The sequence below is a fragment of the Lampris incognitus genome, chromosome 8, assembly GCF_029633865.1.
Source record: "Lampris incognitus isolate fLamInc1 chromosome 8, fLamInc1.hap2, whole genome shotgun sequence".
Lineage (NCBI taxonomy): Eukaryota > Metazoa > Chordata > Actinopteri > Lampriformes > Lampridae > Lampris > Lampris incognitus.
In genome coordinates this window covers 61,892,088-61,908,414 of record NC_079218.1, presented here as the reverse complement: position 1 = coordinate 61,908,414, position 16,327 = coordinate 61,892,088, and the positions used below count along the sequence as shown (strand labels likewise).

Genomic DNA, 16,327 nt, shown 5'->3' with positions numbered 1-16,327 from the left:
CCAGGGAGAACAAGAGACGAGGAGAAGAAGAAGAAGAAGAAGAAGAAGAAGAAGAAGAAGAAGAAGAAGAAGAAGAAGAAGAAGAAGAAGAAGAAGAAGAAAGTCACTTTATTTTGTCATTGTAGGTTAAAACGAATTGTCTTCCAGTGAATGTGTCTCTGCATGTAACCATCCTACTGTATGAGAGCCGGTGTCAACTGCAGCACCCGGGGACCAACTCCAGTTCTTCTTTCCATTGCCTTACACAGGGGCACAGACAGGAGTATTAACCTTAACATGCATGTCTTTTTGATGGTGGAAGGAAACCGGTAAACGTGAAATATAAGTAAAGGGGCATAAAGCTGAGAAGATGAACACTTAAAAAGCCTGCTGATCAAGTCATATATTTAAGTGAACTCCTCTATTGAGTTAGTCTGACAGTTAAAAGAGCTGATTGTAGGTGACATTTAAGTGAACGTATACTGAAAAGGACTAACTGATCAATGATTGTTAAGTGAATAGTGAGAATAACTTTTTTAATGAAACGTGACTGTCAGTAAAGGTTATGTCCAGATGAACTGATTCAACTTTCTTTGACATATGAGCTCTACTTCGGATGTAAAACTGGTGACCAAAAAAAACCCTGGGCTCCTCACATTTGTTGTGCAACATTTACAGTCAACTGAGAGCTTGGCTCAGAGGTACTCAGAGGTACTCGGCAGTCATTTGATATGGCGAGAACAGAAGGATCACGTGACGGACTGTTACTTCTGTCTGACCAAAGTATCTGGCTTCTTTACTAAGAATACAAAATCTATTGAATACCCCAACCTGCCTTCAGCCATGAGACCAGTGCCACATGATGACAGTTTCTCAGTACCGAAGCCACCAGAGACATGGAGCCTAGATGAGTCACTTTGTCTTGAGTCTTTGGCCTTCCTCTTTTCCTCTTCCCTGGAGCTGACAGGGAAGAGGAAATGAGGAAGGAACATCCTACATCATAAAGTAAATCTGACATTATTTCTGTGTTCAGCTTGACATTGTCTATCGTAATCTCTAAATTTTTTTTCCAGGAAGCAAAACGTTTGAAAACAATTTTTTGTCCGTTGATTCATTCTCTTATTTTGCCTGTATAAGTCAATCCTTGTGTGTATATGTGAAGATTCCTTCGCATTCCTGTCCTTTCCTCTTGCCAGTCTGCGGTGCCGAAAGCTGAGTTTATCTCAGGCTACGCATCCTTGCTCTCCCTCAGCTTTCTTGCTCTAATTGAGACCTGGATCATGCCAGAAAACACTACCACACCCGCAGCTCTGTCTGATGTGTACTCTTTTTCTCACACTCCCAGAGCTGGGAGGCGGGGTGGTGGTACTGGCCTGCTAATCTCCCTGAAATGGAAATAGTCTCTTGTTTCCATTCCACAATTTTCTCTGCCCTCTTTTGAATTTCATGCTGTTACTGTCTCTTATCCAGTCAAACTCACCATTGTGGTTGTGTACCGCCCACCAAGCCCCCTTGGTGAGTTTCTGGAGGAGCTTGACACACTTGTCTCACACTTCCCTGATGATGACTCTGCACTTATCCTTCTCCGTGACTTCAACATCCACACTGAAAAGCTAGATCCTCTTCTGTCTTTCCTCTCCTCCTTTGACCTTCACCTCTCCTCCTACCCACAAGGCCAGCAACCAGCTGGACCTTATCTTTACTAGACACTGTCCTATGTCCAATCTCTCTGTTACTCCCCTCTAGCTCTCTGACCACCATTTCATGTCCTACTCTCTCTCCCTCTCTTCTACCCCCTCAACCCCTTCCCCTACCCACATGGTTTCCACCCATAGACACCTCCACTCTCTCTCCACCACTGATCTTTCTTCCTCTGTTACCTCTATCCTCCCTACACCTGAATCTTTCTCTCTCCTACCTCCTGACACTGCTACTGATCTTCTTCTCTCTACCCTCTCCTCTTCTCTGGACAATCTCTGTCCCTCCACCTCCAGGCCTGCATGCCCAACTCCACCTTCCCCTTGGCTGACTGACTCAGTACATACTGACAGACAGAGCCTGAGAGTGGCAGAGCGCAAATGGAGAAAAGACAAACTCCCAGAAGACCTTCTCAACTTCCAATCTCTTCTTTCCACTTTCTCCTCCACCCTTTCTGCTGCTAAAGCTGCCTTCTATTGCTCTAAAATCCAGTCCTCTGGCTCTAATCATAAGAAACTCTTTGAACCCTTCTCTACACTTCTTCAACCTCCACCTCCTCCTCCTACTTCCTCCCTTCTCCCTGATGACTTCGCTAACTTCTTTGACAAGAATGTAAACGACATCAGATCCTCCTTTTCTTACCACCCGGTTTGCACTGCTTGCACTAGCCCACCCTCTGCACCCTCCCTCACCTCTCCACGTCCCACCCTATCCCACCTCACTCCCCTCCCCCCTGACGAGGTCCTTAACCTCATCACATCCAGTCGCCCCACCACATGCTCCCTTGACCCTGTCCCCTCCCCTCTTCTTCAGTCTATAGCACCCGAACCCCTTCCCTTTCTAACCCACCTCATCAACACCTCCCTCCAGGCAGGATGCTTTCCATCTACCTTCAAGACTGCTAGACTCACGCCCCTTCTCAAGAAACCATCACTTAACCCCTCTGACATCAAAAACTACAGACCGGTTTCCCTTCTACCCTTTCTATCCAAAACTTTTGAATGTGCTGTCTTTAACCAACTTTCTTTGCACCTCCACCAGAACAACCTCCTGGACCCCACCAGTCTGGGTTCAGGGTGGGTCACTCGACAGAGACGGCCCTCCTTGCAGTGACAGAATCGCTGCACTCTGCGAGAGCAAACTCTCTCTCCACTGTCCTGATACTCCTGGACCTGTCAGCTGCGTTCGACACAGTGAACCACCAGATCCTCCTTTGTACCCTCGAGGGGCTGGGTGTCACAGGCTTTGCACTCTCAGTATTTGCAACATATGTGACGGGTCACTCCTAGCAGCTGACATGGAGGGGATCTGTGTCGGTGCTTTGCAGACTGACTACAGGCGTTCCACAGGGTTCGGTTCTGGGTCCTCTCCTTTTCTCCCTGTAGGCAACATCCCTGGGTTCTGTTATTCGCTTGCATGACTTCTCTTACCATTGTTATGCCAATGACACCCAGCTGATCTTGTCCTTCCCTCCCTCTGACACATAAGTAGAGACACGCATTGCTGCATGCTTGACTGACATCTCGGAGTGGATGGCGACACACCACCTGAAGCTCAATCTGGACAAGACAGAGCTGATGTTCCTCCCGGGGAAAGGTTGCCCGCACCGAGACTTGGCCATCACCATGACAACACCGTGGTCACGCCAACTCGGACTGCGAGGAATCTGGGTGTGATCCTGGATGACCAACCGTCGCTGCTGCAAACTTTGCATCGGTTGCTCGCTCCTGCAGATTTCTCCTCTATAACATCAGGAGGATTCGTCACCCATTCCTCACCAATGAGACGGCACAGGTGCTCATCCAGGTTCTGGTCATGTCCCGGCTGGACTACGGCAACTCCCTCTTTACTGGCGCCCCGGCATCGGCCATCAGACCTCTGGAGCTTGTTCAGAAAGCTGCAGCTCATCTAGTGTTCAACCGCCCTAAGTTCTCCCGCACAACTCCCCTTCTCATGTCCCTACACTGGCTCCCAGTAGCTGCTTGCACCCAGTTTAAGACTCTGGTGCTAGCCTACAGGGCAGTGAAAGGAACAGCTCCTTCCTATCTCCAGGCCATGGTCAAGCCCTATACCCCCACCCAACCACTTCGCTCTGCTGCCTCGGGACGCCTGGTTGCCCCGTCGCTCGGAGGCCCCTGCTGCCAATCGACCCGGTCACGGCTCTTTTCTGTCCTGGCCCCACAGTGGTGGAATGAACTCCCCACTGATGTCAGGACAGCGGAGTCGCTGCCCATCTTTCGGTGCAGGTTGAAAACTCACCTCTTCAAGAACTACTACCTTGTTACTTGCTCTGGGCACTTACTGTATTCACTAATTTTTTTTTAAAAAAAGATCTCTTTCTTGTGCTTTTACTTTAGCACTGGTTTTGCTCTTAGATGCTTGTTTAGAGAGAACATGCACTTATGACCTCTGATGGCTAGTAGTTCTCCTGATTTCCTATGTTAAATGCACTTTATTGTAAGTCACTTTGGATAAAAGTGTCGGCTAAATGTCTGGAATGTAATGAAGATTGTTGTGTTGTGGTGTTGTTAGTCTATGTTAAGTATGCTGAAAGCCACGAAACCAGCATCACATTTCATGTGTGTGCAAACCTACATGGACAATAAATATGTTTCTGATTATTAAGTGACTAAGTTAAAAGAATTTATTATGGAGTGACTAAGTTAGAAGAACTGATTGTAAAGTGACAAGGTTAAAAGAACGGTTTTTAAGTGACTAAGTTAAAAGAACTGATTATTCAGTGACCAATTTAAAAGAACTGATTGTTAAGTAACTAAATTAAAAGAACTGGTTATGATGTAACTAAGTTAAAAGAACTGATTGTTAAGTGACTAAGTTAAATGAACCGATTATTCGGTGACTAAGTTAAAAGAACTGATTGTTAAGTGACTAAGTTAAAAGAACTGGTTATGATGTAACTAAGTTAAAAAAACTGATTGTTAAGTGACTAAGTTAAATGAACCGATTATTCGGTGACTAAGTTAAAAGAACTGATTGTTAAGTGACTAAGTTAAAAGAACTGATTATGATGTAACTAAGTTAAAAGAACTGTTTAAGTGACTAAGTCAAAAGAACTGATTGTTAAGTGATCCAGTGGTTAAAATGAGTGAATATTAACATAGTTCATAGTTAAACGAACGGACTGTTAAGTGACTAAGTTAAAAGAACTGATTGTGAAGTGCTCCAGGGGATAAATGTCTGACTATTAACTGAGTTCATAGTTAAAAAGACTAATTGTTAAGTGGACTGGTTGTTGATTGGTCTGATAGTTAATAGAATGTGTATTAAATCTAAATTTGATGATGGAAAGTTCATCAAGTCATGATAAACTCTAATCCTCTCCCTCTCCCTCTTCCTCGCCCTCTGTGTCTGTGACCTGGCAAGTGTTTCGCTGTGCGCTCACTGGGCTGGTTGGAGGTGCCAGAGGAGGAACTGACTCCTGGGAGAAGCAGCCTGGCCGTTAATAACGTCATCCAACAGCTGTCTCACTGCAAAAACTCTGAGGAGGGTGACACACAGGGAGCCTGGGGAGAGGTGAGATTGTCTATCTACCTATCTGTCTGTAGATAGACTGGTTTGACTAATTCTCACTCTCTCTGTCTGTCCATCTGTCTGTCTACCTGCCCGTCTGTCTGTCCATCTGTCTGTCTGTCTGTCCACCTGCCCATCTGTCTGTCTGTCCACCTGTCTGTCTACCTGCCCCTCTGTCTGTCTGTCTATCCTACTGCAAGTTTGTCTGTTCGCCTGCCTGTGTGTGTTTTTACCTTTAATGTATCTTTTGTCCGTCAGGGTGGAGACATGATGTTGGTGTTGAAGAAAGACACTCTCAGTCTGATGGACCCATCCGACCACACCCTCCTCCATTGTCAGGCCATCATTAACATCCGTGTCTGGGGAGTCGGCTGCAACAATGGCAGGTGAGCCAATCAAAGCGGAGTTTATGAGTCACAGGTCATGTGATTACTGCCCCGTCCCACAATGCAATGCAGTCTCTGCTCTTTCAAATTACAATGACCAGAGGCAGCCCTCCTACAAATATTAAAGATTTGCAAAAAATCAAAAATTAAGGCCATCTGGAATCATGATCTTTTTCTTCCAGAGGACCTTATATATGTATGTATGAAGTCAGTGTAGATATGTGAAGTATATCATACTGTAACTTCATCTTCAGGATTAAGGCTGTGTATGCTGAAACCAGTTTCTAGTGTATTTGTCACGACAGCCATTTAAACAGGTCATGATAGGGGTGCCACCAGAGCTGAGTGGTTACAGCACATACCAAATGGCTGCAAAGTCGCCAGCTCGAATCCAGCGGACAACTTTTGTTGCAAGTCCTTCCCCTGTCTCTGTTCCCCATTTCCTGTCTGCTTCCACTGTCGCTATCTAATAAAGGTATAAAATAGCAAACACTCCTTAAACGATGATGACAGACACCTTCTTCATTAGCTCAGCATCATCATATGTTACATGGTACAAATTCAGTATAGCTCAGCATCATCATATGTTACATGCTACACTTTCACTACAGCGCAGCATCATCATATGTCACATGGTACAAATTCAGTTTAGCTCAGCATCATCATATGTTACATGCTACAACTTCACTACAGCTCAGCATCATCATATGTCACATGGTACAAATTCAGTATAGCTCAGCATCATCATATGTTACATGCTACACCTTCAGTATAGCTCAGCATCATCATGTGTTACATGGTATGAATTCAGTATAGCTCAGCATCATCATATATTACATGCTACACCTTCACTACAGCTCAGCATCATCATATGTCATATGGTACACCTTCAGTTTAGCTCAGCATCATCATATGTTACATGCTACACCTTCAGTATAGCTCAACATCATCATATGTCATATGGTACACCTTCAGTATAGCTCAGCATCATCATATGTTACATGCTACACCTTCAGTATAGCTCAGCATCATCATATGTCATATGGTACACCTTCAGTATAGCTCAGCATCATCATATGTAACATGCTACACCTTCAGTATAGCTCAGCATCATCATATATTACATGCTACACCTTCACTACAGCTCAGCATCATCATATGTAACATGGTACAAATTCAGTATAGCTCAGCATCATCATATGTTACATGGTATGAATTCAGTATAGCTCAGCATCATCATATGTAACATGCTACACCTTCAGTATAGCTCTTCATCATCATATGTTACATGGTATGAATTCATTATAGCTCAGCATCATCATATGTTACATGCTACACTTTCAGTATTGCTCAGCATCATCATATATTATATGCTACACCTTCACTACAGCTCAGCATCATCATATGTAACATGCTTCACCTTCAGTATAGCTCAGCAGCATCATATGTTACATGCTATACCTTCGCTACAGCTCAACATCATCATATGTAACAATCTACACCTTCAGTATAGCTCAGCATCATCATATGTCACATGGTACAAATTCAGTATAGCTCAGCATCATCATATGTCACATGGTACACCTTCAGTATCTACCACTACTTTCGGCTGCTCCAGTTAGGGGTCGCCACAGCGGATCATCAGTTTCATTTTCTTCCTGTCTTCTGCGTCTTCCTCTCTCACACCAGCATGTCCTCCCTCACCACATCCACAAACCTCCTCTTTGGCCTTCATTTTCTCCTCTTCTCTCGCAGCTCCACATTTAGCATCCTTCTCCCAATATACCCAGCATCTCTCCTCCACACATGTCCAAGCCATCTCAAATCTCAACCTTGCCTCTCTTGCTTTGTCTCCAAACCGTTCAACGTGAGCGGCTCCTCTAAAATAATCATTCCTAATCCTGTCCTTCTTCGTCACTCCCAGTGAAAATCTTAGCAGCTTCAAGTCTGCAACCTCCAGCTCCGCCTCCTGTCTTTTCATCAATGCCACTGTCTCCAAACCATATAACATGGCTGGTCTCACAACCATCTTGTAAACCTTCCCTTTAACTCTTGCTGGTACCCTTCTGTTGCAAATCACTCCTGACACTCTTCTCCACCCACTCCACCCTGCTTGCACTCTCTTCTTCACCTCTCTATTGCGCTCCCCGTTACTTTGGACAGTTGACCCCAAGTATTTAAACTCATACGCCTTCATCACCTCCACTCCTTGCATCCTGACCATTCCACTGTCCTCCCTCTCATTCATGCATAGGTATTCCGTCCTGCTCCTACTGACTGTCATTCCTCTTCTCTCCAGTGCATACCTCCACCTCTCCAGGCTCTCCTCCACCTGCATCCTACTCTCACTACAGATCACAATGTCATCCGCGAACATCATCGTCCATGAAGACTGCTGCCTGATCTTGTCTGTCAACCTGTCCATCACCATTGCAAACAAGAAAGGGCTCAGAGCCGATCCTTGATGTAATCCCACCTCCACCTTGAACCCATCTGTCATTCCAATCACACACCTCACCAGGGTCACACTGCCCTCATACATATCCTGCACCAATCCTACATACTTCTCTGCAACTCCCGACTTCCCCATACAATACCACACCTCCTCTCTCGGCACCCTGTCGTATGCTTTCTCTAAATCTACAAAGACACAATGTAACTCCCTCTGGTCTTCTCTATAACTTCTCCATCAACATTCTCAAAGCAAACATCACATCTGTGGTGCTCTTTCCTGGCATGAAACCATACTGCTGCTCGGTGATCATCACCTCTCCTCTTAACCTAGCTTCTATTACTCTTTCCCATATCTTCATGCTGTGGCTGATCAACTTTATACCTCTGTAGCTGCTACAGTTCTGCACATCACCCTTGTTCTTGAAAATCGGTACTAGTATGCTTCTTCTCCACTCCTCAGGCATCCTCTCACTTTCCAAGATTGTGTTAAACAATCTAGTTAAAAACCCCACTGCCATCTCTCCTAAACATCTCCATGCTCCACAGGTATGTCATCAGGACCAACTGCCTTTCTACTCTTCATCCTCTTCATAGCTGCCCTCACTTCCTCCTTGCTAATCCACTGCACTTCCTGATTCACTATCCCTACATCATCCAACCTTCTCTCTCTCTCATTTTCTTCATTCATCGGCCCCTCAAAGTACTCCTTCCACCTTCTTAGCACACTCTCCTCGCTTGTCAGCACATTTTCATCTCTATCCTTGATCGCCTTAACTTGCTGCACATCCTTTGCAGCTTGGTCCCTCTGTCTAGCAGTGTCTAACCTGTCATACAACTCACCATATGCCTTTTCCTTTACCTTTGCCACCTCTCTCTTCGCTTTACGCTGCATCTCCTTGTACTCCTGTCTACTTTCTTCATCTCTCTGACTATCCCACTTCTTCTTTACCAACCTCTTCCTCTGTGTACTTTGCTGTACTTCCTCATTCCACCACCAAGTCTCCTTGTCCTCCTTCCTCTGTCCTGGTGACACACCAAGTACCTTCCTAGCTGTCTCCCTCACTATTTCTGCAGTGGTTGTCCAGCCATCTGGCAACTCTTCACTACCACCCAGTGCCTGTCTTAACTCCTGCCTGAACTCCACACAACAGTCTTCCTTCTTTAATTTCCACCATTTGATCTTTGGCTGTGTCTTCACTCTCTTCCTCTTCTTGGTCTCCAAAGTCATCCTACAGACCACCATCCGATGCTGCCTAGCTACGTTCTCCCCTGTCACCACCTTGCAGTCTCCAATCCCTTTTAGATGGCGCCTCCTACATAAGTTATAGTCCACCTGTGTGCACTTTCCTCCACTCTTGTACGTCACCCTGTGTTCCTCCCTCTTCTTGAAATATGTATTCACCACAGCCATTTCCATCCGTTTCAAAAAATCCACCACCATCTGTCCTTCCACATTTCTCTCCTTGACACCATACCTTCCCATTACCCCCTCATCACCTCTGTTCCCTTCACCAACATGTCCATTGAAGTCCGCTCCAATCACCACTCTCTCCTCCTTGGGAACCCTCTCCACCACGTCATCCAACTCCCTCCAGAATGCTTCTTCTCTTCCATCTCACACCCAACTTGCGGGGCATATGTGCTGATAACATTCAGCAATACACCTTCGATTTCCAACTTCATACTCATCACTCTGTCTGACACTCTCTTCACCTCCAGCACGCTCTTGACATACTCTTCCTTCAGAATTACCCCTACCCCATTTCTCCTCCCATTCGCACCATGGTGGAAGAGTTTGAACCCACCTCCAATGCTCCTGGCCTTACTCCCCTTCCACCTGGTCTCTTGCACACACAGCATACCTACCTTTCTTCCTTCCATCATATCAGCCAGCTCTCTCCCTTTACCAGTCATAGTGCCAACATTCAAAGTTGCGACTCTCACCTCTACATTCCTACCCTTCCTCCTCTCTAGCTGCCTCTGGACATGCCTTCCCCCTCACTTCTCCTTCGCCCAACAGTAGCATAGTTTCCACCGGCACCCTGCTGGTTAACAGTACCAGTGGCGGTCGTTGGTAGCCCGGGCCTTGACCCATCCGGTATGGAAATCTTATTTATTATCTGCATATTTCATTTGGCAAAGATTTTACGCCGGATGCCCTTCCTGATGCAACCCTCCCTATTTGTCCGGGCTTGGGACCGGCACTAAGAATGTAATGGCTTGTGCATCCTTAGTGGCTGGATTAACCTAACACCTTCATGATACACCGTCAGTATAGCTCAGCATCATCATATGTCACATGGTACAAATTCAGTATAGCTCAGCATCATCATATGTTACATAGCTCATCAATATGGCTCAGCATCATCATATGTCACATGGTACACCTTCAGTATAGTTCAGCATCATCATATGTAACATGCTACACCTTCAGTATAGCTCAGCATCATCATATGTCACATGCTACACCTTCAGTATAGCTCAGTATCATCATATGTCACATGGTACACCTTCAGTATAGCTCATCATCATCACGTCACATGGTACACCTTCAGTATAGCTCAGCATCATCACATGTCACATGCTACACCTTCAGTATACCTCAGCATCATCATATTTTACATGCTACACCTTCAGTATAGCTCATCATCATCACATGTCACATGCTACACCTTCAATATAGCTCAGCATCATCATATGTCACATGCTACACCTTCAGTATAGCTCAGCATCATCATATGTCACATGGTACACCTTCAGTATAGCTGATGGGGCCAGGGCCAGTGAAATGGCCATATCACACCTGTGGGCAGCTGGAGGGGAGCATAGCAGCCAGAGTTGTGGACTCGAGTCACATGACTTGGACTCGAGTGCGACTCCAGTCACAAATTTGATGACTTGCGACTTGACTTGCCAAAATGAAAATTACTTGAGACTTGACTTGAGACTTGACATCTATGACTTGGACTTGAGCTGGATGACTCGAGAGAATTGTTTGAGTGTTTTCTCAAAGTTTTTGCGGGATGCACCTCTCGTATTTTATTTTGTAATCATTCTTCATTTCCAGCGCGCACACAATTACCTACGCACAGGCATCGCGTAGGACCAATCAAACGTTTAGATGGGCGGGAAAACAAAATACTCCAATCTAATTGGCGGTACCGTCATGCTACTCAAAAACTAACGCCAGCTCTACTCAACATGAGCGCGGAGAGTCTGCGTCATGGCAGGCGCCGCGGCTGCTGCTGCTGCTGGAACGATTCCAGAAATAAGGATTTGCGGCTAGAAGAACCTGGAAGTTGCTGGGAAGAAAAGGACTGCCGTTGGTAAAACATGTGCAGCCAAATTATCAGATGGGATTTCAACAACGTCACACTTTGTGCGTCATCTGAAAAGCCACCAAGAGAAGTAAGTTTGCTAGCTAACTAGCTAGCTAGCTAGGCTACAGGTACAGTAGCGTGTGAGTGGTCAGACACACACAGACCCAATCTGCCCGTTAGCAATACGCCAGCCGGGCTGTATCGCCCGAACATCGTCCCAATCTCTTCTCAGCAACACAACGGAACGTACTGTTCTGTTTCAGAACACCTAGCAGCGAGTACTCAGTTCTGCTGGCCCAGTGGGCCAACCATCCATGTCTGGCCGATGTAGCGGTCACCGGAATGAGTTAGCATACCCCCTGCTGCCCCCTGATAATTAGCCTATCAAACTCTGTTTCAGTGCATGGTTCCACGTATCATACTATAATACAATATGATATAATATAATATAATACAATATGATGTAGTTTTAAATATGCGTAATATAATGCGGTTCTCGAGAACATCAGCCCATTCCGAACGGGCACTGAACTAGTGGTACTCAGTCGGGATTATGTTTACACTGTTTTTAACTGAGCATTTAGACTCGATGCTCCGAATTACGTGCTACCGACGACTCCTGCCGAGGGACTACAGATGCAAATTAGCTTATAGCTAATTCTGCTGCAATGTATTTATTGTGCATTGTCCCTGTCAAATAAACAAATAAATAAAGAATATTAAAGTATCTCCATGATTCAAATTAATCTAGTTATATACTGTCTTTGGAAAGATTTTTCTCCATTGATTTATAAACATTTATAAATACATTTACTTGTTTCATGAAACCAAAATGAGTACCTATAATTTCCTAGATTACAACACTTTTTGTATGGCACAATGGCAATTGAAATAATGCTCCGAGCATGACACAGTGCACTGCACCCAACATGAAGCATAGCCTACTAAGCATAGGCTCAGATGAGAGCCATGGGGTAGTAGGTTATTCCACAAAGCTGGCTAACTAGGCAAGCCTCACTTCTGCGCAGAGTGAACCCCGGAACAGCTCTTTTTACTCCAATCCATGTTCCAGATCTGAAGGGTTTCCAGGGTTTACTTTGCGCAGATGTCAGGCATCACACTCAGTTAGCCAACTTTGTGAAATACTCCCTTGTGTCTAGTCCAGTGGTTCTCAAACCTCCATGGCTGTGACCAAAAACGCACCCCTATATATTTTAATGTACGCTTATTAAGTACACATCGTCACGTACATCGGTACTTAATAAGCGTACATAAGTAGGGTGCGCCTTTCGTCACACACAGCCCATGTATTTATTGAATTACACCAACAGCACCCCTGATTCCACTAATCTAGGGAGTCAAACAATTAAAGGTAGAGAAGGCAATTCTTTTCAGAAGCACTTTTTGTTATAGTTTTTGTAATTCTCTTTACATCCCGACAGCAATCAATAAATAAAATGCTCTGACACTAAATTAAGAAAATAAAAAGAGTAATCTGTGGAAGTCGCAGGACCGTTATAAACCCACCCAATCATTTTAAGGTGTCCGGTTAAAATGATTGGATGGCCTACCTGCCTATCCACCTAGCTCCCTCCAGCAGTAGGCTAGTCAGGCAGTGCTTGTTTGTGTGTTTTGGAGGAGTGGCTTTGGAGGGAGGCGATAAAGTCCTAGCCAACTTGATATTTTGCAAGTGCAATGAATTGTAGGTTGAACTAGACAAGCAGAGAGAGTGTTTGTTTATTGTGTATTGGAATGATCAATATGTTTTGTATTGTTATTAAGATTTGTCCGCTCATTTGTGATTTAGAGTGTGCCTTTTATTATTTCTTAAATGTAAAACAAAATCCAACTGTTGTCCAAATCTGAACACAATAAAATAACAATTATTTCTAACATTATCTGTGGTTTATTTATGTACTATTGTAATGAAACAATTTAATATTACCTGAATTTAAAAAAATGTGTTAAATTGGTATAAAACACCCTACATTTCACACTTGATTACTTGACACCTGAAATTAGGGACTTGTGACTTGACTTGACCTGAGCTCAGTGACTTGGGACTTGACTTGAAACTTGCCCTTCATGACTTGGGACTTGACTTGAGACTCGAAGGTTAAGACTTGAGACTTACTTATGACTTGCATAACAGTGACTTGGTCACAACTCTGGTAGCAGCCGACTCCAGCAGTACAATCTGCCTGACTGCACTGGATTCCAGTCCTGTGTCTATCAGTTGTGTCTTTGTCTAATCTGTATCAAATGCCGCTCTTAAAGCAAGGAGCACAAAAATAGATGATCCTCAGCATCAACTCTCATTAGCGAGTCATTTTAAATCCTAAGGAGGGCTGTTTCTGTATTGTGATGTCTTAAACCAGATAGTTTACAAGTTATATGACTTTTCTGTATATATTTAATGACAGAAATATTTGGATCTCACATTCTTAGCTGGTTCGATACGAGATGCAAAAGACTCATTCATGTCTTCATAATGAACTACTTTGTTGTCCTCATTAATCAACACGAACCTGGACCTAGTTTTTATGGCAGCAGTTGTGTCGAGTGTAGCTTGGCGGACTACTGACGCTGGTAACATGTTCGTCAGAGTCAGTTGTCTGGGACTACTCCTCACAAGGTGGCTGAAAACAGAGGACAACTTGAGGGCTGTCTGCCAGGGAGTTGAACATGTTCAGGACAAACTGGAACAGTAGGACAAAACTTCTTGTTGATCTGACACAGAGACATCCTCCATCAGGATAACGTAATATTAATATTGATAATATATATAATATTGATCATGTCAGACCAAGAGTGGACACTAATTCAAGAATGTGGTGTAAGTCTGCATGTGTCTCTGGTTTTGTTTTACATGAGGACATCCTAAATCTGTGGTACTGCACAACACTGGGATAGCACGGCTTGTGATCTTTGTCTTTGGAGGTGTGCAGTTCTCATGAGAAACCACTTTTATATTGGTTTCATGTGTTGTGTATCAAATGTTGCATGACGGGATGCTGAACTCTGTTGCTTTGCTTTGTGAATGTTAACTAATCCCATCACTCTCTTGTTTTCAAAATGCCCCACTACTGCCGCCGCCATCAACACAGGGACAGGTAAGCCACTCCCCTTTCCCTCCCCTCTCATTGGGCCACACCTAAACACACTTGCTGCCGTGCCTGGTAACACGTAGCCTTTCTTCATGTAGCTTGGTTGGCTGACTTTCAAAACTCGAAGGCTAAGCTGTATTTATACATGGCTCCGTTTCCCAATCCTCATCTGACATTCTGCAGTCCTACAAAAGCCAAGTCAGATTTGTGGAGTCCTAAATCCCAGCTATGTCCCAGAGCACTTTACCATCACGATACTTTCTCCAAAAATCTGAATTAAATCACAGAAAGCTGAATCAGTTCATCCGGACACAACGTTTATTGACAGATATGTTTCATCATCATGTAGGTGACCTCTTAGTCTCACCTGACTGCAGGTGTCCCCACCCTTATAAACAATACAGTGGCTGCAGGTGTCCCCACCCTTATAAACAAAACAGTGGCTGCAGGTACCCCCACCCTTATAAACAAAACAGTGGCTGCAGGTACCCCCACCCTTATTAACAATATTGGTATAAACACCCTCAAACCAACTGTTACGACCCTCACTTCACTGTTACTGGGTAACAGTGAGGTAAGGGTGCAAGACAGTGAGACATAAACATTTAAATATAATAAAATATCAATATTTATTGACACCATGACAGGACAAGGGAACCCAACAGTTGCCAAAACAATAAACTACTAACAAAAGTAACCCACTCCTAACAGTACTGAAAAGCACCAAACCTAAAGACAAAAAGTGGCAACCGCTGCTAACCTAGTATGTCTAACAGAGATAAGCTACTACGTGATGGGGTGTTTGCCCATGGGCATCTTACCTTGATCCCCTTGCCCAGAAGAACTAAACGCTAAATATAACTCAAAAGTCAAGAATGCAAACAACCGTAAACGGGCCAGACCTTACAAACACAAAGTAGCTACAGAGAAAAAAGACATCAACACAAAGTAGCTACAGCACACAAACTACACTAAACTGAACACATGTGGGGGTTTAAATGGGAGACTGCACAGCTGATGAAAATTGGATGATTGGTTGACCGGTTGATTAGGTGATGAGGAGCACCTGGCGGATATCTGAATGTAGAATCAGAGTGAGGGTTAGATACAAAAAGGCAACACAAAACAACTATATGGACACGGACACACCCGTGGCTGTAACATGTGTACTATTCACAGAGGGTTGGGGAATGTTTGCAGTCACAGCATTGTAAGATGGTGACAGATGCACTCTTAGGTCCCCCCTCGGTTCAGGGATGGTCGTTTCCTCTTCACATAGATGGCCTCTTTGACTCCCCATTCAAACCAGCGTCCCTCCCTATCAAGGATGTGCACATCCTCATCCTTGAAAAAGTGGCCACTGGTCTGTCGATGGTGTAGACTGTGGAGTCCTGGCCTGTAGGTGGTGTAGTCTGTGGAGTCCTGGCCTATAGATGGTATAGACTGTGGAGTCCTGGTCTGACGTGTTCTGAGAATATTTCGATTTATGAGCTACCTCTTGTTGCAGGTTATATGTTTTGTCGGTAAGGCTATTTGTTCATAGTTACCTTACAGGTAATTTTATGGGAGTCTTTTCTCTTTTGGTTTGCCTAACTTTTTGAGAGAATTTGATAACAACAACCATGGCAACGTTCAATGTAGAGGAGTTTTGTGGGAGTGATTTTGGGCGGAAGGAATTGCGTAAGCTTAAAAAGGAAGATTTGCTTGCAATAGCTCAGTATTGTGAGGTAGACATCACTCCAGAGACTAAAAAGCCAGAGATCGTGGAGACCCTGATTTCAGTGTTACACCTAAAAGATCACATACATGAAAGAGCAGAGCGGGGGGGGGGGTGGAGCAGCTGTTTCAGCTC

At 44.5% G+C, this 16,327-nt stretch overlaps 2 protein-coding genes across 2 annotated transcripts in view; both read left to right on the top strand.

The window, feature by feature from the left end:
* LOC130116469 (amyloid-beta A4 precursor protein-binding family B member 3-like) overlaps positions 1-16,327 on the top strand; it is a 64,981-nt gene that overhangs the window by 48,321 nt on the left and 333 nt on the right. Inside the window, exons 5-7 of the mRNA XM_056284374.1 lie at positions 5,062-5,211; positions 5,467-5,594; positions 7,894-7,973. Coding sequence (XP_056140349.1) covers positions 5,062-5,211; positions 5,467-5,594; positions 7,894-7,973 — 358 coding nt within the window. The remainder of the gene's footprint in view (positions 1-5,061; positions 5,212-5,466; positions 5,595-7,893; positions 7,974-16,327) is intronic.
* LOC130116468 (amyloid-beta A4 precursor protein-binding family B member 3-like) overlaps positions 11,295-16,327 on the top strand; it is a 142,173-nt gene continuing 137,140 nt past the window's right edge. The window contains exon 1 of the mRNA XM_056284373.1: positions 11,295-11,456. The gene's annotated coding sequence lies outside the window, so the exon portion shown is untranslated. The remainder of the gene's footprint in view (positions 11,457-16,327) is intronic.